Raw genomic sequence first — 22,626 nt, 5'->3', positions numbered from 1 at the left:
ATGGAGGCCACAAGGATGGGTCAGGTGTTCGTGGTTTGTTGAGGGAGAGAAAATCACCTCCTCAAACAGGATGGACAAGAAAGTTTGAAGAAGGCAAGTGGTGGAGGAAAGATCATGGAACTGTCAGCAGAATCCCAGACTGGTTTGGGTTGGAGGGACCTTAAAGATCATCCCATTCCACCCCCTTCCACTGGGACCTTTCCACTGTCCCAGGTGCTCCCAGCCCCAGTGTCCAGCCTGGCCTTGGGCACTGCCAGGGATCCAGGGGCAGCCCCAGCTGCTCTGGGCACCCTGTGCCAGGGCCTGCCCACCCTCTGAGCAAAGAACTTCCTCATATTTAACCTAAATCTCTCCTGTGCCAGTGCCAAACAACTCCAAGCTGCCACAGCACTGAGAGGAGCAGCATTGGTGCAGCCCCTTAAGCTCAGTTCCTACCTAGAACAAGGACTTGGAAGCTTTCTTCCCCTTTAATTGACTGCACTGCCCCTCTAGGTTGGCTGAGTCCATTAAAACCCTGCATATGTTCTTTAAAAGCCCCTCTGGGACTGAATAACTTGCAATTTTGGGACAGTAAGGAGCAGCAGGGCATGGCCTGGTTTTAATTATGCTCCCCAGTCCCTGCATGTAAAATTCCCTGTGTCAAACAACGCCAGGCCAGCCATGGCTCTGAAAAAATCAGCTTTTCCTTATGTAAACACAGGAGTTTTGGAAGGAATGGCTATAATCCAGCCCACAGTTTAAAATCCTGCTTTCCCTTCACAGCACAACCACCCTGGATTGCTGCTCTTTAGCTCAGTGGCTGCAGCAGCTCCAGAGCTGGGAGAGCACTTCCACCTTCACATCTGGGCTGGTCCCACTTCCCAAGCACGAGTCAAAACCAGCTCTGCTTAAATCAGCAGAGAGCTCTCATTCAGCCTTGTCTGATCAAGCTGATACTCTGCCTGAAATGTAAAACCAAATAGCTAAAAACTGTGAAAAACCAGCATTCTGCTGTGATCTCTCACAGCCATGTTGAGATACTGAGGGCACAGAGGGTTGGGGAGGGAATGAAATTTAAAATAAATAAAGAAATAAATAAAATCAAGGAGCAGAGAGAGAAAATCATCTGTAACCACACTCACACAGACAATAAAGCTTCTACTCTTCAGCCAGTCCTTAACAAAGAGAATTTTAGCTAGAAACAGCCAGATTTTGATGAAAACTTTGTTTTAAACTAGGTTTTCTTAGCAGCTCTAAGAGATAAATGTGAAGCCCAGAATATAATAAGGAACAGGAATATAACCATGTTTTAACAAAGTAATTTTTCAACCATAAATGGGGGGACCATGATGGGTTGGGAATGCCAAGGGCTGCTTTCTGCTGAGGTTCTGCCCCCAGGTGAGGCTTGGACATTTCTCACAGCCTCACAGTCAGATGAGGGGCTCTGTCAGGGTTCCTCTCCTTTCTCATTTTTACCTCTCTCCAGGACACCAATTATTTGTTTCCCCACTGACCTCAATGTTTTGGCTCCACTGGTCCCAGTCTGGCTCCAGGGCTGGCCTTCACTGTCAGGAGTTTTCTGACACCTCTGTTCCATTTTCCCAAAGAATCACTACTCCTGTGTGCCCCCCTGACCTATGCAAGATACACAACTCAAATTCTCAGTCTCTCACTAATTAGAAGTGACTGCCACCCTGTATTTAAATAACATTCCTATCCTCACTGTGACAAACCCCACAACACTTCAGCCTTAGGATGTACAGCCAGAAGCAGCTGAGCAAGCAGAACATCTCACTGTGGATGCTTCAGAAATTCTTTTCAGACTTTTTTTGGGGCAAATCTTCGTCAGGGAGCTCAGCCAGCCATTGTTCTCCTCATCCTCAGTGGGCATTTTCTAGAATAAACTCACTGATAATTGTGAGCTTGACTTTATTTTTAACTGAGGTTTTTTTAGCTTGCTTAAATCTACTTATCTGGGGTATGGCTTTCTTCATGGCAACGGGAGCATATTTAATGGGAATTTTGGTGCCTCACAGTGATGCCAAAAGAGGCTACCTGGAACAGAGGCTACCTGGAATAGAGGCCAGACAGAGTTAAAGGAATAAAGTACGGAATTATTAAAACGCCTTCAAAGGAACTTGGGCAGTACAAGAGCCTGGCCGGGGCTCCACCTAAGATGGACCCAAGATGGACCCCAAGTCATGATTTTTCACACTTTTACAAGTTTTGGTCCATTTCCACATTGGGGTTAATTGCCCAATTCCAGCTCCAGGTGATGCAGTCCCACCCTCCCAGTTTGCTCTCCTCAATTCAGTGCTTGCACCTGTTGGGCACAAAGCAGAGGCGTCCTTGGTTTTGGGGCTGGACAAGGGAACTGCTGACACTTTCTGTGCAGCTCAGAGTCACACACTAGGGCAGCACAGAGTCTGGAAGCCGTGCAAGCCAAGCTGCAGGCCCGAGCAGGGGCAGTGAGAGAGCAGCAGTACCTGGCGGCCGCGCCGTCGGCGCCGAGCTGCCGCGCCAGCAGCCTGGCGATGGCAGAGAAGCTGTTGCTCATGCGGTAAATGTCCCTGCTCTGGGAGCCCAGGATGCTCGAGAAGCTGTCGGTGAGGCTCTTGATCTCCAGCAGCAGGAGGTGGTGAAAGGAGTGCTCCATGTTGGCCAGCTGGCTCACCAGATACAGCAGGGACGTTCTGGCTCGCTCCTGGGCAGCGTGGGGAGATAAGAACAGGGCTGAACACACGAATTCATTGTTTGCTGCTGTCAGGGGTTTGTTTGTGTGCTGGGACTGAGTCACCGTCCCTGGGGAAGAGTGGCTGCCCCACCATGACACAGGCAGCTGCCTCAAACACAGCTTATTTGTGGTTACACTGAAGTGACTTTTGTTCCTCTTGGTGTTACCTAACCCAGACTAACTCAGGACATCTTGTCTCCTCCTCAGACCTAAGCCAGATCCCTCAAGGCTCTTTAAGGGCCCTGCATCCTTCTGGGTTGGTGGATCAGCCTGGCTCAGTGACCAGGGCCCCAGCAGCACCAAGCTCCCCTTTCACCTCTGATGAGTCTGGCTCAGCTACTTCACAAAACCAGAGAATGGTTTAGAAGGGACCTTAGAGACCACCCAGTCCCACCTTCCAGATTGCTCCAAGCCCCACCAACACCTCCAGGAATGGGGAACATCCAGCCTGTATCTAAACATCTCCAGATTAGGGCTCCTCTGTTAGAGCTGTCCTAATTAGATTGGGTTCCACAGTCCTAAAAACACCCAAGTGGGAAAAGCAGTGGAAAAAACAGCAATTAACTCAGGAACTCCCATCAGGTCCTTCACTGGGGGAATCCTTTTACTCAGGGAAGCCCACTTGGTCCTCAGCAGATTGATGGAGAACTGGGAGATGTTTGGATTTCAGCCTGTGCTGAAACACAAACAAAGGCAGAAAAACAAACAGCTTTCTTCTTCCCAAGGGCCAGCAGGGAGCTCATGTGCCACGCACGTGCTCTGGGCTCTGCAGGGTCCCAGCCCCATTTCCTCCTCTCTTCTGGGACCTCGTAACCAGAGAGCAAAATCTGCTGAAAGGTTGATTCCAGACCCAGCTGGGCTGCAAAAATACCCAGGAGGCTTTGGCAGGACATGGCCCTGCATCACGGGTGAGGCTTTTTTTGAAGAGCAAACCAACGTAATTCAAGGAAAAGCAGCTCTGCCATGACAGAGATAAATGGCAGGAGTGGATCAGACAAACTGCACCCTTCAGCCATATGGGGGAAAGCTCCAGCTACACCCTGTGCTGGGCTGATGTGACCAAGGTTTTTCCTCAATGGCTTGGACGAGGTTGACTCTTTGGTGCACAGTTACTCATTTATTTGAAAGCCGATCCTTCCTCCAAGAGATAAACAGAGGTTCAATTAACATTTAAAACACATTTTTGTTTTCTAAACAAACTGTGCAGCAGACTAAATGGGGAGCAGTTTTGACCATTTTCCTGTCACTTTGATCCAGCTGGAGAGTCTCCAGCCATGCTGAAATGCTGCTACTCGCCTGGAGTGAGGTAAAAGAACAATAAACTCGCCTGAGTAATATAATATGTAACTGTTATACAAAACAAAATTACAGCAAAACAGCTCAACATGAAAGCAGCCGTTATCCCTGCCACAGTTCTAATCCAAAATGTTTCACAAAGCCTATTTGGATGCACATAACCTCTTGTTATTTCAGCAATGCCTGTTTGATGTATTCGTGTATTTTCTCGTAAGCAGCCCTTGCATTTTATGGCATTACATCTGCCAGAAGGTGAGGAGCTAAAGCACAAGCAATGAGGTGTGGCAAACTGTGCTTTTTTCTTAAAAACAGGTTCAGGAGACTACAAAAAGATCACAAGGCTTTCAGAAATAACTCCAACTCCCAGATGGTTCAAAACATAGGGGAAAAAAATAAAGTGTCCGACTGCCCTGGGCCCCAAGATGGTTTTTCATTTGCACAAGTTTATGGTTAAGGGACAAGTTCTGACTCCAGCTTGCCCCTTGAGAGTGTTGCTGACACCAGCAGAAGTGGTGTGTGTAAACAAGGGGCAACCTTTCAATTCCAGAGCTCTCCTCTCTCCTGGGGTCCCTGGAAGCACAGGAGGCTTTTTCTAGGTGCCAGCAAGGATTTACTGCTCAGATCCACAGTCCCGACCATCCAGGGCCAAGCCTCCATCCTTGCCACCTCTTTTCCCCAGGCAAGCCTTCCAGTGAAATAAAACATCAACAAATAAAGTCCCAGCTCTGCCATTGATGTCTCCTTGCCTGCTTGTTTTGCTTGGCTGGGCAGGGGACGCCGATTCCTGTCTGAGAAGTGACAGAACATCCATGGCACGCTCGTGTCAGGACAGGGGAGAGGGGACAAGGGATGAGGGAGGGTTGGGAAGGCCCTGACACAGGGGCTGTGAGATGGGACCATCCGAGGCACACGTGGGTTGGTGGTTGGACTCAATGGTCCTGGAGGCGTTTTCCAGCCTGGCAGATTTTATGATTCCATGATCTCACCTGTGCTCAGGAATCAGCCATGGAGGCATTTCCTTCCCCTCTTAGGTGAGGTGATTATTTTCATCAGACCAGCTTAGACAGGGTTTGGAGCAGCCTGGGGTAGTGGAAGTGTCCCTGCCCATGGCAGGGGAAGGGGATGAGCTTCAAGATCCCTTCCAACCCAAATCATTCTAAGATCTCCCATAATTCAGAATATTCACACTTCCTAACCTTTTAGAGAACAAAACAAGAGAGGAGCCGTTGATCTCCTGGTGGAACATTCACCTCTGCCACCCTCTGTGTGTTGTCTTTATCTCTGTTTTTGAGTCTGGAGCACAGGGTCCCTGGATGTCAGTGACAAACACAGCAAACAAATGACAAATGTGTCCTCCCCATGGGCTGGGATGCTGCTGAGTCAGCAGCCAAAAAATCAGACTCATGGCACAGGACATGGTGAGAGCTTCCTCAACATTTACTCCAGGGAGGCTGGACATTAGTTATTCAGTGCAGGCTGTGTGTGCTCCACTCAGTAGATTGGTGCAGCCACGTAAACCAACAGGTTAAAAACACGAGGGGAAAATATTCTTTGAATCAAGTCTTTGTAAACTTTACTCCAGTGTGCAGTTTCCAGCACTACATGGAATCCAACAGGGCCAGTTGGTTCCTCGCTCATTCTTGGTTTGGTATAAAACAATCACAGCAACAAAAGGCAAAATAAATAAATTCAGGCCCTTTGAAGTAGCAGAACTCAGCGGAAATGGAGCCTCAGAGACACCCAGATGGGGAGAGCTGGTTCAACACCCCAAAACACAGAATCCAAATGAAATCCTTCAGTTCTGAGCCCAGCTGTGCTCAGCTGAGGATTGGCTGGTTAGCAACCATAAAGTTTCTAGAAAATGCTGACACTCAAATACTAAACACAGAATTAAATGTGGTCACCTGCAGGTCTTATAAAAGTAAAACTTGCTGGGGGATGGAAGTAAACAAGGAGAGAACAAAAAACTTAATTTGGCTCCCAGGCCCCAATGGGATTTTGGCTCCTCTTTCCACCCAACAGAAATAAGATTTATGAAGCCAAACCAAATCTGGTTTTGATTCTTCTGAGATAAATTTAATTTTACATGAATGCAAAGCTCCAGATCAGTAGAAACAGCGAGGATGGTGTCTTCCTGTGCTGCTCAGACACACGAGGCCCAGCCAATACACACCCAAATTATTTGCCAAAGGGGGAAGGACTGGAATAAGATCATCTTTAAGGTCCCTCCCAACCCAAACCATTCCATGATTCCACGGCAGGGCAGTCAGGTTACTAGATAAGAAATATGTGGATGCATTACTTTGTACAAGAATAAAAGCAACCCCAAGCACAAACCCAAGCAAGTCCTCTCGTTTCCCACCATACCTCATCAAGATGTCCAACAGCTCCAAAGATTTTTGCTGCCTGCCCAATCAAACTGGGAAAACTCTCCCCAACTTCCCTCAGTGTGGGAAGAAAAGGGGCCAAGGCTGCAGGTTCGTAGCTGGATATTTCCAGAAGGATGTTTAGAATCACCTCGCTGTGGTTGGGGTCCCTCAGGTGTGCAAATAAAAATGGCAAACACTCTCTCAGCACCTGTTAAAAAATCAGAAACAAATTGGATCTCTGTTTTGAATTGTGAACACATATAACCAGAGGAGACACAACCACCAGAGTGATAAAAATAAGCCACCAGACTCTGAGTTAATAGAAGTTTTCCACCCTTGGTGACCTTTGCATGGAGCTATCACTGAGGTCAATCCAAGTTCAACAGAACATATGGAATAAGGGTAAGCTCTGCTTTAAAATATGGCAGTTATGCATAAATAAGTAAGGAAATGCCCAATTTAAAAAAATACCAAAAACCACGTTTACTAAATTTTTTCCCTCCTCCAGGCCAGTCTATATTTTATTGATTAAAAGAACGTAAGACTCAGCCTTCCTCAATAATACAGTAAATTAAAGTACTTGCAGAAATTTTTGGGTTCCACCAGAAACTAAACAATGTGACAAGGTCAGGAGCTGGAATAGAGGGAAAAATATGGGGCAAGACCCTCTCTGCATAATAAATGTGCTGTAGGTAAGTTGTCATTTCTTGTAAGAACCCAATGTTCGGGAGACTGAGGGTGTAGCCCTCAGAGTCACCTGCCAAACAGGATGCAGTTGTGTACTGAGGGATTAATTCAGGGTACACAGGCACACTAATGTACCCTGGATTCAGGGAAACTGCTGCAGTTTGTGGAAAAGACATTCAGACACAGACATGGGGTAAAAAACAACCTCTTCTTCTGTTCTTTCTTTTGGGGATTATCAGTTCTCATCAGTTCCGAAATCATCTTAATTGTGCTTGACGTGGATTTTAATACAGGTCATGTATACTGACAGAAACACAGTGATGGGAATCCACACTCAGCTGACAGAGGAAGAGCCAAAATCATTGGAGACAAATGGTTTAACCCAAACCTTTTGGTCCACAGAGTCTTTGCTCTGTTCTCCTTATATCTAGTGGAGAACTTGGGATGGAATTAGAGAACTGACAGGGAATTAGCACAGGAAGGCACTGTGGTGGTGTTCGCAGGGGTCCCAGGATGAGAGAAGAGACGAGGATCTGACTCCACATTTCAGAAGGCTTGATTTATTATTTTATTATATATATTATATTAAAACTATGCTAAAAGAATAGAAGAAAGGATTTCACCGGAAGGCTTGCAAGGAAAGGAGAGAATGGAATGATAACAAAATCCTGACTGACCAGTAAGTCTGAAACAGCCAGACTGTGATTGGCCATTAATTAGGAACAACCACATGAGACCAATCACAGATCCACCTGTTGCATTCCACAACAGCAGATAACCATTGTTTACATTTTGTTCCTGAGGCCTCTCAGCTTCTCAGGAGAAAAAATCCTAGGGAGAGGATTTTTCATAAAAGTTGTCTGTGACAATGCACAGCCCTGCACGGTGCCATTCCTCCCTCACCAAGCCTGTGAGACCCAACCCCCCAAAAGGAGGGGCAGGCAGATGTTCCTGGTGTGGCTTACCCCCAGTTCTCTCTTCCTGGCCACGGTGTGCAGGAGCCTGAGGAGGTGGAGCTGCTCGGGCGGGTCCAGCTGGGCCATGGGTGCCACCAGCTCGGGCAGGCGGGCGCGGATCGGCCGCGGCTGCTTCTCGTAGAGCGCGGGCAGCACCCGCAGCAGCATCCAGTTCCCTGGGGACACAGCAGGGACAGAGCTCAGCCTGGGAGCTGTGCCTGGGGGAGCATCCTATTTACCATCTGTCAGGGCTGGGGCAGTTATCTGCTCTTCATTGGGCAGTTTTCTTTATCCATTCCACAGCCAATCCTCCCTCCACATCTCTACTGTTAAGGGTTATTAATTATGAATTATCTCCTGTCCATGGCCAGTGAGTGTCCCTGCATGGCTGATCCAATCCCATCATCCCATGGGGAGATGCTCCGCCCAGGGGAGGAGCCAAGCATTCCTACCTGGGTACAATCTGAGCTTTGGGACCACACAGCAGCCTTTGCCCACTGCATTCCCAGAGGAGCAGCTTCCCGCTGCCCTGCACTGCCAGAGGAGCAGCTTCCTGCTGCCCTGCATTGCCAGAGGAGCAGCTTCCCGCTGCCCTGCATTCCCAGAGGAGCAGCTTCCCGCTGCCCTGCATTGCCAGAGGAGCAGCTTCTGCTGCCCTGCATTGCCAGAGGAGCAGCTTCCTGCTGCCCTGCATTGCCAGAGGAGCAGCTTCTGCTGCCCTGCACTGCCAGAGGAGCAGCTTCCTGCTGCCCTGCATTGCCAGAGGAGCAGCTTCTGCTGCCCTGCATTGCCAGAGGGAGCCCAGGCCCATCTCCAGCAGCCCTGGAGCTGCAGAGGAAAACTCCCCCCTTGTGCAGGATCCCTGCTCCAGCAGAGCCACAGCTGGCACTGCAGGAGGGCTGAGCCCCCATGGGATGGGGCTGTGCCACCCCCTGACACACAGGGGACAGGGCCTGCTCTCACTCTGGCAGTGGTTTGTTTTCTTTTTTGTACTTTTGTATTTTTAAATTTCCTAATAAAGAACTGTTATTCCTATTCCCATAGCTTTTCCTCAGAGCCCCTTAATTTCAAAAATATAATATTTTGGGGGGAGAAGGTTTACACTTTCCATTTCAGGGAGGCTTCTGCCTTCCTTAGCAGACATCTGTCTTTCCAGACCAGGTGTCAGTCAGTGCCCAGCACTGGGCACAGCCCCACAGCACCAGCACGCTCTGGAAACAGCAGGTTAGCAATCACAGAACATTTGGGTCAGAGAGACCAGGGAGGCATAAAACTGTAGAAAATTATATATTGGGCCAGGAAACCAAAAAATTATCAAAATAGAGCAAATCATTGCAGGCATAACAACACTGTGTAAGAAACCCCCACTAATTCCTATTAATTATAATTTTATTTCTGAATATCATAAGAAAGCTGCTTAATGAGCTATCAGTTTTGGATGATGCCCTGTTGAGTCCCAGGCCAAACTAAGTGTGATTTCAATTAACAAAGAAACGAGAGAAGAAAGGAGGAGAGAAATGACAAAGAAACAACAAAAGACAAAAAATTACAATTCTTTGCTGAGATTCAGATTTTCAAATCAAATAAGCATCATATGGAAGGAATAGTTGGCGCACAGAGAGCTAAACATGCATTTGAGCAGAAATAGTTAAGGATGCCATTTCCAGGAATAGAAAGGAGCCAGAGAGAGCCAACTGCAGACAGACAGAGATATGCTAAACCCTCTCTCACACATTTTCTTAAGATGTCTGTGCATAATTCAATTTGAAGCCCAGGCTCATACCAAAATATATAACTTCACATCGCAGTACATGCCTGCCTCAACGGACTTAAGTTTCACTTGAGCAACATATGGAAAACATCTGCCTATTGCAACCTAGTATGGCTCCTTTCTGTAAACCCTTGGAAGTCCTCACGGCCTCTTTGGATTTGGTTTCCAAGAGGAATCAGCTCTCTGGCCTGCTGCTTTTCCTCCCATTTACATCTGAGACGGATGATTTCGGAAGATAAGCAGATCTGTTCATGGATGGTAGGAAAAGGATATTTGGGTTCAGACTGGAGCACGTGGGGCTCTTGCCAGATACAGAAAATGCACCCCAGGACACAGCTGGGTCTCACAACCTCCCCCTGAGCCAAGAAATGAGCACATAACTCAGGGCAGGTTCAGACAGCTCTGAGCCCAACAGCTTGTAATGATCCCTGAGGGTCCCTGTCCTTCTCAGGAGTGGCTCTCCACTCCAGCCAGCCACACTTCTGCACCTTGTCCTGCTTGGAGAATCCCTGGCTGCTTCCCAGGGGCTGCCCCGAGCCCCCTGTGCAGCTCAGCAGTGCCAAAGGCCAGGCCTGACCCCACTCCCACCCCACGGACACGGCAAATTAATCTTGTCCTGTTCTACACAGTCACAAAGGCCAGGGGCAAAGGAAAGAGATTTGCTGATGAATCACCCTGAAAAGATGAGCAAACTGCTCCACTCTGGCCATTTTCTAACCATGTTCCCTGGGCTCTTCCCAGTGGATCTGGATAAAAATGTCACCGCTAACATTGCATGGGATTGATGCCAAGCACCAATTCCCCCAGAGGATCACCTGGAGATCAGGGAAAGGTTCTTCCCCAGAGGGTGCTGGCACTGCCCAGGCTCCCCAGGGCAGGGCACAGCCCCGAGGCTGCCAGGAGAGTTTGGACAGCGCTGCCAGGGATGCCCAGGCTGGGATTGTTGGGATATCTGGGCAGGGCCAGGGGCTGGGTTGGAGGATCCTTGGGGGTCCTTTCCAACCCAGGATGAGTATGGATGCACTGGAACTTTCATAGACTCATGTCATAGCTTGAAATCAAAACATTTTGTACTGAATTATTTTCTCTCCAGATGACGTCGTGCTTCCAGCACTAAGTCCTTTCTTTGCACTGGGAGTTTTCTGCCCACATGGAGCAGAGCCCTTAAACTCCAGTCAAATTTCAGCAACGATTGCAAAAGATGAAATTCCCGTATTCCTGGACAGGCAAATTTCCTCCCAGCTATAGAAGTGTGCTGGGAAGGAATCCAAGAGGCAGAAACAAAAATAACAGCTTTAAGCAAGGAAAGACACCATCCTGAGCCATGCTATTGCCTAAGCTGGGATGTCAGGGATAGGAAGGGATCTGGAAGGGAAGACTGATTATTTAGTCTGGCAAAGGAGCGTTTGGAGTGTGGGGTGTATCAGAGAAGTGATGCAATCACAGATGATGGACTGCAGCCACCAAACCTCTCTAACAAAAAATACTTTGTGCTAGCACAGCTTTGGGCAGCTTCCTGCAGCAAACACCGCTGGGCTGATATTCCCTAACCAAGATAAATGGAAAGCAAAGGCAAGCAGAGCAATCCCCTCCCTCTGCAGGGAGATTGAAGTGACCTCACTGACATGGAATTGCTTTTAAGTGAAGAACCTGTGTGCACACGTGTAAATAATCCCAGATATCCCAGTTTGGGTCTGTTCTTCGGAGACCTCAAGAAAGGTCAGCAGGCACAACCCAGTTGGCCACTTTCTGGTCTTTTCATGTTTGAGGTAGCAAGGGATACTCAGAGCTGTTTGTTTGTCACATCTTTATGGGCTCCCAGGGGATTTATGCACACCCAGCTTCCCAAGCCCCTGATTCCCAGAGCTTGGACAGCCAGAGGTGATATTGGGAATTCTGAATAATTCATTTGTTCCCAATCTTGCTTCATCTACCTCAGTCTAAACTAAGAAAATGTTTGTTGTGTGAGAATGGAAAAAACATCCCACTCAACTCCCTAAATGCCTTCCTTCCCTGTTCCTTCCCTGCCACCCTGACCCCCAGTACTTTCCAGATTAGATTTCCTCACCCTTCCCAAGCAGACCACACGCTGGGAATGGCACCATTCCAGCACATAGTGTCCTACAGCTGGGGACACTCCACGGAGGGACCCCAGGGGCGTGGTGGGGTGGTGCCAGCCCTGCACCCATGCCGGGAAAAGGCTGCCCTGAGCTCCAGCTCTGCCCATCCCAGCAGCACAGAGAGCTCAGGAAGAGCGAGGGCCCTGGAGCACATTGCAGTGTCCCATGGGCAGTTGGATTTTCACTCCAAAGGGAGTTTCCAAAGACAAAACTCAAGCACCAAGACTAGTTTTTTCCCCCAGGATGACTCAGGTTTGGCACATACCTGCTGGAAAGTCATGGAAGCATTTAGGTTGGAAAGGACCTCCAGGATCAGAGTCCAAGCTGTGCCCCATCCCTACCTTGTCCCCAGGGAGGAATTCCTCCCCAGCACCCAAGGCACAGGTAGTGCAGGTTTGTATAAGCAAAACCAGAGACACGAATGGAAAAGGAGCACAGATTCCAAGTCAGATGTAATTACAGGAGGGTTTTTTGCTATTCTCTGGATGTTTCATAGCCAATACACAATTTGTATGAGATCATCCCTAATCTCACCTAAGCAAAGCATCTCTGACATGATTATTAGCCTGTTGAACCAATAGGATTACTTAAACCAACAGGATTATTTAAACCAGATTAATACCAATAAGACTTAGACTAAATTAATGTTTCATCCAAAAGCACCTTGTTTTCCTTTTCCAAAGGTAACAGGCACAACTCTGATTGTGCAGCTGCAGATTTACAGTTCCCAAAACAGGATACAGCACCAACTGATTATCCACGGAGTAATGGTGGTGTAAGTGCTAATTAGGGCTGGAAAAGCAGGACCCTAACAAGCTGTTAGAACTCAATAAGAGCTCTCCTTTATTACTTAAAGCAATAAATTGTTGGCATATAACAGAATTTATTATACAGCAGCACCTAACCCCCCCAAAACGCTGCACTATTTAGCTAAACCAGACACGTGTATCCAAACCAACTCCAGGTATGTTTATTTTTCTACCAATCCCCTCCACAGCCCTGGCACACACCGACCACAAACTGAACTTGCAGGGAACACTTTTGCACAAACGACACAAAACAACCCAACCCAACCCGCGCAGCCCCAATCCGCCCTGGGGCGAGCCCGGCTCCCCCCTTGGCCACTCAGAGCATCCCCCAGGCCAACCTGGAGGGCTGGGATTGAGCAAACTGCCCGCCCCTTCGCTCCTTCCCTTCCCTTCCTTCCCCAGCCGGCCAAAAGGCGCAGCCGGGAGCGCTCGCTCATTCATTGGGCTCGGGCGCTGCCAGCGCTCATTCGCGGCTCTGCTGCGGCTCCTGCAGCTCCCGCACAGCCCCGGCTCCGCTGCGGCCCCCGCACAGCCCCGCAGCTCCTGCACAGCCCCGGCTCCGCTGCAGCTCCCGCACAGCCCCGGCTCCGCTGCGGCCCCCGCACAGCCCCGCAGCTCCTGCACAGCCCCGGCTCCGCTGCGGCTCCCGCACAGCCCCGGCTCCGCTGCGGCTCCCGCAGTTCCTGCACAGCCCCGGGAGCGCCAGGAGAATGCTGCCCCGAGAGCTCCTGTCCCTGCTCACGCTGCTCTGTGCTTTCAGGGCTTCTGGCTCTGTGGTGGGTGAAGACGATGACTACGAGCTCATGTACGTGAACCTGGATAATGAAATCGAAGGTCCAGCTCCTGCGACTGAGGAAGGTGAGTAAATTTAAACTCAGTTTAAGTGCAGAAGTGCCTTCGGTGCTGACTAGCTCTTGTAAGAGTTATTACTACAAACATAATTTACTTTTTCCAGAGGGAGAAGCTCGTGGCAGTGGGTTATTATGGGCAGTAAAGGTAAAGCCCTTGGATGGGGTGCCTTGGGCTGTGCTTTAGGCTCTTGATTTCCCAGTTTTCCTGCAAAAGGCTGCTGCTGTCCCAGGGGTTTAGGATCTCTGTAATCACACCCCTGCACGGTTCTGTCCTGATACAGAGGGAAAGGCACTGGCCCCGGCACGGCAGGGGGCTGGAACCAGATTGTCTGTAAGGTCCCTTCCAGCCCAAACCAGTCTGAGCCCACGACTCTGTGACAGTCTGGAGGACACAGCCTTGCACAGAGCCAGGTTTTACCCAACTCTGCCGTGTAAAACTCGGTACCAAGGAACAGCAACATCTGTACGTTCCCTTCCAGCTGCTTCGTGCGACTGCCAGCGGGAGCACAGCAAGTGGGACAAGCTGTTCATCATGCTGGAGAACTCGCAGATGAAGGAGAACATGATGCTGCAGGCTCTGGATGAGCTGCCCAGGCCGGAGCTGCAGACTCTGAAGGCAGAGCTGAGCCAGCTGGCCACCACCCTGGCGGGCACCGTCGCCACCGTCACCTCGCGCGTGGTGTCCCAGGTGGAGCAGGCGCTGCTGAGGAGCCAGGGACCAGGCTGAGGAGGCCAGGAGGCTGCAGGAGTCGGAGCAAGGGAAGGTTCTGGAGCACGTCCTGCAGCTGAGCCACAACGTGTCGGCGAGGCTGGGCTGGCTGGAGAGCGCCTGGCGCCGCAGGGCCGAGGAGCAGGCACAGCAAACAGCCCTGCAGCAGGACAAACAGCACGGCAGCACCGGGGACAGCCTCATCCTGAGCTCGCTCTGGAAGGAGCTGCAGCAGACCCGGGCTGAGCTCAGGGCGTCACAGCAATGGGCAGCTCAGCACCTGCTGCCAGCAGGTAAGGCCAGCCTGAGAGCTCGGGGGAGGCCACTCCAAACTGAACAGGGATCCACAGACCCCCTCCAGGGCACCTCCTTCTGCAAGGGCTCCAAAGCAGCCCCAGGAGCTGCAGGGCAGCTTGGAACAGGCTGTGTGTGAAGGGGGGAACCCCAGAACTCATGGAAAGGGAGGCACTGAGCTTCTCAAACATAGGATCAAAGAAAAGTTTCATCAAAGTCCTCGTGCAGGGCACAGCCAGCCAGGATCCCACCTCCTCCTGCTCTCCCAGATCAAAGCCATTGTCAGAGAGCAGTAAATGTATTTTAGACATCCAGATTATGTTCTCTCACCTTTTGCCTTCCCAGCTGGTGACTCCTGTGCATTTTCAGCAGTCATGGAGCTCTCCAGTTCTCCTGCATGTTCCCACTCCTTCCTCTTCCTCCATGAGCATCAGCTCCGGTGCCCAAGAGCTGGACATGCTGCTGCCAGCCAGCCAAGCAGCTTCCAGGGCAGGGAGGGCACATTCCCTGCATGCCAGTGGGAATATTCTGCCCCGAATATTCCCACTGGCACAGAGAAATCAGTGACCCGTGCTGCCGTTGTTGGGATTTTTCCTTTTCCAAAACATTTGCACTGGTGAGTAGGGTGGCCATAGAAAGGTGGGCTCACACCTCAAATCCCAAACTCAGCTTTTCTGTGCAGGGCAAAGAGACACCCAGAAAAGCAGCAGCAGCTTGGGTGTGGCAGAGCAGCCCCTCATTTGTTGAAATGTGGGTGCAGAATCACCATGTGCAAGACAAACTGCGCTGAAATCACCCTGCCCACCAGTGAGCTGTCACTGCCAGGCTTCTAACTGCTGGTAAATGGCTCTGCTTTCCACAAATATGAGTTATTGCCACCTAAACCACCCCAAAATCTACCCCTGCAGGGTGGATGCATAGGAGGGAGGGGGTGCAGCATCTTCAGAGGGAACTCTCAGATCAGGGAGCAGAGAGGAGCAGTAATTGCCACAGCAAAGGCAACAAAAGCCACAGAATTGTTCACATCAAAGCCTTTCCAGCCTAACCTGAGCCCATCCCTTCACGCAAGGCAGACTCAGCCTTAGAAGTAAATTGTTTTCACTGCTTTATCACAACACTTCAGAAGTCTTTGTGTGTTGGGAGGAGGTCTTTGAGCAGATTCCTCTTTCCCCCAAACACAAACCTTGCAGAGAGCATGATCTCATTCCTTATCTCCCTGTACCTCAGCCAGCCTCAGCAGCTACTCTGCACTAGGTGAGAGCAACAAACTCTATCTGCAGTGAGGATCATCAGTGGAAATTCACTTTATTTCCACTGGTTCCCACATGATTTTACATAAAACAACCATACTTGTAAATTTAAAGGCTATGTTTTAAGTACTTCCAGAGTATCTCTCTGGATTTTTTTTTCCAAGGGAATTTTTAGCAACTGACTTTAATTTTTCACATCTTGACTTACTGCCAGCCATACTCTTGAGGGATTTTCTAATCACACTTTTTTGTTCTTCACTGAGGCTGGTTTTAATTTTGTTTAGGCTTTGATAATAGAGCCTGAAAGCCTTCTAATTAAAATCTTTTTCACAATAGTGGCTCCTAAGTAGCATTTTAAGGAGAATCCCCAGCAGTTGCTCACTGACCCTACTCCTCCTCAAAAGGGTCAATGGGAGATGTAAAATCTGCTCAAAGCTGGAGGGAAGCAGCCCATGAAATACCACAGCAGCTCAGTCCTGGAGGGCACAAAGAGTCCTTCATTCCCTGGAGCAGAAATTTCCACACACGTTTTAGACATTTCGGATCCTCCAGCTTCTTTAAACAGGAAATGAAGCAGCTTAATTGGAGAAGGGGCTGCTTGTTCCCTCCTGTCACTTTGGATATTAACTGAGGTGCAACCAGGGAGCAGCACAGAAACCACCAGAAATGTCTTGGCTTCACTGATCACCAGTTGCTTTCCCAAGGTGCATAAATTTCTGTTAGTGGTTTTAACTAATCTAATTTCTATTTTCAACACTTTGATTGATTGGACATGAGAGAAGAGCTGGTTAAAAAGTATCAGTTGTCTCATAATTTCCCCCATTTAACCAGTGCCCGTGAAAACTCCTGACCAAAAAATCCTAGAGGCAGGGCCAGGAAAGGAAGTCATGTAAATAAAGGAAGCAAGCCCATCTCAGCACGTTCCTGACAGCATTTTCTGCTTCTCAGCAGCTCCTGTGCCCTGATGCCCATTATCCATGGCACAGCCTCCAGCAGTTCCCTTCTCCAGGCACAGCCTCCCCCCCTCTCCTGGGAATGCCAAACCTGCTGTTTGAGGGGATCCCTGACCCCTTCCCTCTGCACAACATTGGTATTTTCACTACCCCAGACTTAGAGGATAAAACAACATTCAGTGGCGCCGAGGGAGGGTTGGTTACTCAATTACCTGGCAGAATTACCCAATTCCTGGGGCTGACAGAGTCCCTCTCCCAGGGGTGGTGCTCCTTCACAGCTTCCCAAAGGAAGCAGCAGGGCAGACAGGCTGCATTAACCCTTTGGATGTCCCAGGACTGTACAGTGCCCCCTGTGCAGGCAGGGAAGAGCCCAGAGATTCCTGCAGCTGGATCATCCCCTGCCATAGTGTCCAGCAATTCCTCCACCAGCTCTGACAGCTCCTTCCAGTCCTCCTGGGGTAGGTTCCTGCATCCCACTGGATGAGCTGAGCTCTCTGCTCCCTTTGGGAAGCCTGGAAGTGAGCACTGGATCATTGGGACAGTCTGCCCAGAGGAGTGATGGAGTCCCCATCCGTGGAAGAGCTCAAAAATGAGTGGGTGTGGCACTTGAGGGCCTGCTTGAGTGGTGAACACAGTGGTGCCAGGCTGGCATTCACAGAATGATGGAATGATTTGGGATGAAGGGATCTTTAAAGATGATCTTCTTCCAATCCCAGCTGCCATGGGCAGGGACACCTTTCCCTGTCCCAGGCTGCTCCAAGGCTCAATGTCCAGCCTGGCCTTGGGCACTGCCAGGGATGGGGCAGCCACAACTCAGTGATCACAGAGGTCTTTCCCAACCTTAATGATGCCATGCAGTGTCAAAGGTCCCAGCTGTGCACATACAAATAACCCAGTTCCTGTTTACCTGACAATCTCCTAAACCCTTCCAGGCTGTGAAACCGCCATTCTGTTCCCCATGCGCTCGAGGAAGATCTTTGGGAGCGTGCACCCGACCTCTGGAATGACCCTGAGCTCCTTCACTGCCTGCATCTGGCTCAAGGTGACCGAGGCCTTGGACAAAACCATTGTCTTCTCCTACGGAACCAGGTTCAACCCCTACGAGATCCAGCTGTACCTGAGCCGGGCCTCGGCCGTGCTGGCCGTGGGCAGTGCCCAGCACAAGCTGGCTGCCACCAACGTGGTGGTTCCTGGCAAGTGGCTCCACCTGTGCGGCTCCTGGAGCTCGGAGAACGGATCTGCCTCCCTGTGGGCACAGGGGGAGCTGGCAGCCAGTGCCTGGCACGTGGCCAGGGCCCACACCATCCCCGACGGGGGCATCCTGCAGCTGGGCCAGGAGAAGAACGGCTGCTGCGTGGGAGGGGGCTTCGACGAAGCTCTGGCCTTCTCGGGGAAGCTGACTGGCTTTAACCTGTGGGACCGAGTGCTCAGCCCCGCCGAGGTGACAGCCCAGAGCACGGGGGACACCTGTGGCACCCGGGGCAACGTGGTGGGCTGGGGGGTCACCGAGGTGCTGCCCTATGGAGGGGCCCAGTACGTGTCCTAAAGCTGGGGGCTGCACAGGGATGGATTGCACGGAGCTGAACATCAACATTGCAGCAGCCAGAGCTGCAGCAGCCCCTGCCTCTGGAATTCCCAAGCAACAGCAGCCCTGCAAGGTCACAGGAGGAGGCACTGTGGAGATGGGATAGATCTCTGCCTGGTGTCCTGGAGAAACCCTGAAACACAGCCACACACCAAGGGGTGGCACTGGGAAAGCTGTTCCTGGGGCCAGGCAGCTCTGTCTCTCCAGTGCAGGGTTTCTGATGTATAAAGTGAGGGTCACCATGGACATTCAGGAGCCAAATGGAGCTCCCAACATCCCTGCAGAGGAAAATCTGACCTGGCTCTGCAAAACACAGCAGCTGTGGCTGCCCCTGGATCCCTGGCAGTGTCCCAGGCCAGGTTGGACACTGGGGCTTGGAGCACCTGGGACAGTGGAAAGTGTCCCTACCCATGGCAGGGGGTGGCACTGGATGAGCTTTAAGGTCCATTCCAACCCAAACCATTCCATGCTCCCTCCAGTCCTTGGGTTCTATACTGTTAATGTGAATTTTACAGAGGAACCACCCAAATCAAGAAATGTGTTGTCTATTAATCCTTGTTAGTAATGTGTAGGCTCTAAGAAAGCTAGTTCCTTGTTTAAAGCATTATTTATGCCATGGATTGATATAAAAATAATATTCCCCATCATAATCTGACCTGACATTGGGAGGAAATTCAGCTGTATTATATTGTACATTGACTTTGTGATAATTTTATTGAAATTATTTTTGTAAAGTTGTTTTGTAAATAAAGATATTTGACTAGACTAAAACTCTCTATTCTTCTCATAAACCAAAATTCTGAACCAAGTCCCAAGTGAGGCTTTTTCCACATTTTGAACCATGCAGTTTTAGCTGCTGATAGAGAAAACACCAATAGCAACATCTCACAGGAGCAGGGACCTCATGCACAATCCTGGCGCTCTAGGGCCAGGTTTTAAGGTACATTTGGACTTGTTTGCTGTCCTCAGAGGGTTTGTACCAGATGGAATTGCTGCTAAGTGCCAGTGATTCTCTTCTCTCTCACACAAACTTATCCCAAATCCCCTAAAAGCCTCGGGCTGGATACAGAGCACAGCGGCAGCTGCAGAGAGCCAAGGAACTGCTGATGATTTTTGTGTAGAAAACAGAGCTCAAGCAGAGAATGATGAATACCCTACTCACTGGGTATGTAACCATTTACAACAAGAACCATTACTTGCTACCTGTTGAAGCCTCTGAAGAAGTTATCATGAGGAATGTCTTATTCAAACAATTCCTATTTCCCCTGGAAGCAGCCCATCCTTCTTCTCTAGTCCCATGTTTTCCTGTTCCTTTCATTCTCCACAGATGTCCTGATAACACACTTTGACAAATTTCTTGACATGTTGCTGCTACACTTCCTCCTGGCCATGACAGATCCTTGCTGCCCAGACACAAAAGTAGTAAAAGAAGGTAAATTCCACTTTCCTGTGCCATTCAAGAGGGTTGTGCTTCATACCTAAAGTTATACGACCTGCTCCAAAGTTTTGGCAGCACTGCTTATTTAAGGGAAAAGAACTGCTCTGATTGCTGGGATTTCTCCTGTTACCCTGCAATAAAAACGTATCTACGTTATAAATGCTTGGCAGTAAACTTGACAAAAATCTCTCACTAAGTAATATGTGCAAATAACCTTAGCTAGAGAACAATGAAATACTACCTCTGTTCATCTCTGGCAGCCAAAACCCAGATCTTCAGAGTTACAAAAACACTCAGGGTCCCACCATTGTGCAATGGCAAAACCACTCTCAAATCCTCCCTCTGTTCAGTGCCCTCCATTAAGTGAAAACAAATGTCCCTGAAATGCAGCAGGAAAAGGAAAATCCTCAAAAAGATCTCCAGAAATCCTTGCTGGCTGCTCCTCTTACTGCAGCTCATACCTGAAATGCTTTGTCTTGGAAGCCTTCTCCTGTCTCAGCTCAGGTTTGGCAGAGGACCAGAGGCTAAGCCAGGCCTTCCATCCTCACTGACTCAGCTGGAAACTTCCCTTTTCCAGAGTGCTCTGCTCTTCCTTCACAGAATCACAGAATTTCTAGGCTGGAAGAGACCTTCAAGATCATCGAGTCCAACCCATGTTCTAACACCTCAACTAGATCATGGCACCAAGTGCCACATCCAGTCTTTTTTTAAACACATCGAGGGATGGTGACTCCACTACCTCCCTGGGTAGATGATTCCAGTATTTGACCACTCTTTCTGTGAAAAACTTCCTCCTTAATTCTAGCCTGTATCTCCCTTGGCGCAGCTTGAGACTGTGTCCTCTTGTTCTGTCTGTTGTTGCCCCAGCAGCAGCAAAGCTCTCCCCCAGCCCAGCAGCCCAGCCCACCTTCTCCAGCACAATTCTCTCCTTCCTTCCTTGCTCAACTGCGCTTTCCTTTGGAGCAGTTTGGAGGAAAGAGCATTTTGGGCTCCAGTTATGAAAAAACCTCTGCAATCCTGCCCTGCCAACACAGATGGGGGAGCGAGGCTGAGCCACAGCCCAGCACCACAGGACGCCTGAGCTGCCCTGGAAGGTGGAGCAGCCACGGGGCGCTCGGATTACATGGCAGAGCTGCTGCTGTCCCCCGGGAATAAACGGGAATGAATCCGTGTGAGCCCGGTGCTGACGGGCGGTGTCAGCGCAGAGCTCAGAGCCCACGCTCGCTGGGGCAGAGCAGTCAAACCCTTCCCAAAGAGCTCTTTTTTGGCTAATGAGATAAGAACCTGCTCGTGCAGCCAAAGAGTTGCCCCAAGTAACGAAAAACTCCAGTTCCTCTCCAGCATTTGCAGGCAAGGGGCCAAAGTTTGCTCAGCCTGGTGCCACGAGGCTGGGCCCCGTCTGTGCAGCCCCACAACACGGCTTTGTCTCTAAAAGCTGCCTTGGAAATCCATCCTCGGCAGCCAAGCCTCCCGCCCCCTTCAGCAAACACTCAGGGCAGCTCCGAGTTCCCAGCCTGCTGCAAACCCAGCCTCACACACCAATTACGCGCAGGGTAATTAAGTCATTACGCCAAACAAATCATTTTGCCTGTTCCGAGCGGCCCCTTCCAGGCTGGAATTCCCAAACCTGATATCCACAGCAACATCTGCTGGTGGAAGAACATAAATACACAACTCGGCCGTGCTGAAACCTTCCGTTGTGGCTGTGCATCACTTTTCCCAAAACCATGGATATATTCACTATTTCTTTCTCTTACTACCCCACAAAGTACAGATGGCAACACCTAACGTTAGCACATCAGTAAGTCTTAAAAGAATAAATTTATAAATTATTTTATAAATTAATAAATACAGGATACACAAGTTTATTTTGAGGGCTTAACACCTTTATAACAATGTTCTTTTAAGAATTAGTTATTGCTACTTACTGCTATCACCCCTACTGGAAGGGGAACACTGATTTTACTGCTGCAGTAGCACTGTGTTGCAACAAACACTGTGAACTTTATTACTCCAATTCAACTGGAGTTCCTTTTATAGAGGAATGAATATTTTTGGCTTTTTAAACCACAAAAAATAAAACGTAAAGAGATTAGCAACATTGTTCTATATAAAGCTAATAACATAGGCAAAATGAAAGAACCACTACAAAGCTTTTATATCTTCCATCTGACTATTCCACCACAGAATGGGATTAATTTCATCCCCATTTCTCTTTTGGAGCCTTGCCAGTGACACTAAGAGGAAGGATAAGAGCTCCATGGCTGGTGCCTCATATCAGGGCTGATAATTTGGAGTCCATTAGCAGGGAATATTAACGAGTACAGATGTATTTCCTGCCCTGTGGGTCAGCCAATCCATACCAAAACCTCCAGAGGTGCAGTAAATTCACATATTCCTCGAGAAAGTCTGTTGTTAGTGTGATTAATACATTTGATGACATTTATGGATATTTCCATAGGTCTGCTTTATACAGCTCATATGATTTGGTGAATGGTCGGATTGATCCTGGAGTCCTTCCCACCCTTAAAGATTGATTGATTCTATAAAATCATGGCTCTGTACCTGCCTAGCACAGCCTGATGTGGTCACACACCTGGATTAAACCCCAGCTCAGGGCTGGGCCTACCTTGCAGGACACTCCTGACGATGGTTTCGGTGTGCTCAGCCAGCAGCTCAGCCTTGGCAATGGCAGCCAAGGACAGGTAGCTGGACATGTTCCTGCACAGCTCCTTGTTGCCCCTCTGCAGGAACTTCACTGCCACTGGCACAGCCAAGGCCATCACTGGAGGCCGGTTGTAATTCTGCAAAAACAGGGAAAAAAA

At 49.5% G+C, this 22,626-nt stretch overlaps 2 protein-coding genes across 2 annotated transcripts in view; one reads left to right on the top strand and one right to left on the bottom strand.

Annotated features, from left to right (window-relative positions):
* The window catches only part of VEPH1 (ventricular zone expressed PH domain containing 1), a 57,121-nt gene that overhangs the window by 24,571 nt on the left and 9,924 nt on the right, over nt 1-22,626 (bottom strand). Inside the window, exons 5-8 of the mRNA XM_036388844.2 lie at nt 22,431-22,605; nt 8,031-8,197; nt 6,377-6,586; nt 2,466-2,683 (exon numbers count right to left, since the gene is read on the bottom strand). Coding sequence (XP_036244737.1) covers nt 2,466-2,683; nt 6,377-6,586; nt 8,031-8,197; nt 22,431-22,605 — 770 coding nt within the window. The remainder of the gene's footprint in view (nt 1-2,465; nt 2,684-6,376; nt 6,587-8,030; nt 8,198-22,430; nt 22,606-22,626) is intronic.
* On the top strand, nt 13,335-19,128 carry PTX3 (pentraxin 3). The gene is given in 4 exon segments (XM_036388845.2): nt 13,335-13,579; nt 14,052-14,284; nt 14,286-14,574; nt 17,711-19,128. Coding segments are annotated over 4 exon segments (1,284 nt in total). The 5' UTR covers nt 13,335-13,431; the 3' UTR covers nt 18,325-19,128.

The sequence above is a fragment of the Molothrus ater genome, chromosome 10, assembly GCF_012460135.2.
Source record: "Molothrus ater isolate BHLD 08-10-18 breed brown headed cowbird chromosome 10, BPBGC_Mater_1.1, whole genome shotgun sequence".
Taxonomy (NCBI): domain Eukaryota; kingdom Metazoa; phylum Chordata; class Aves; order Passeriformes; family Icteridae; genus Molothrus; species Molothrus ater.
Note: the sequence above shows the minus strand (reverse complement) of the source record. Positions and strands in the feature narration are given on the sequence as shown.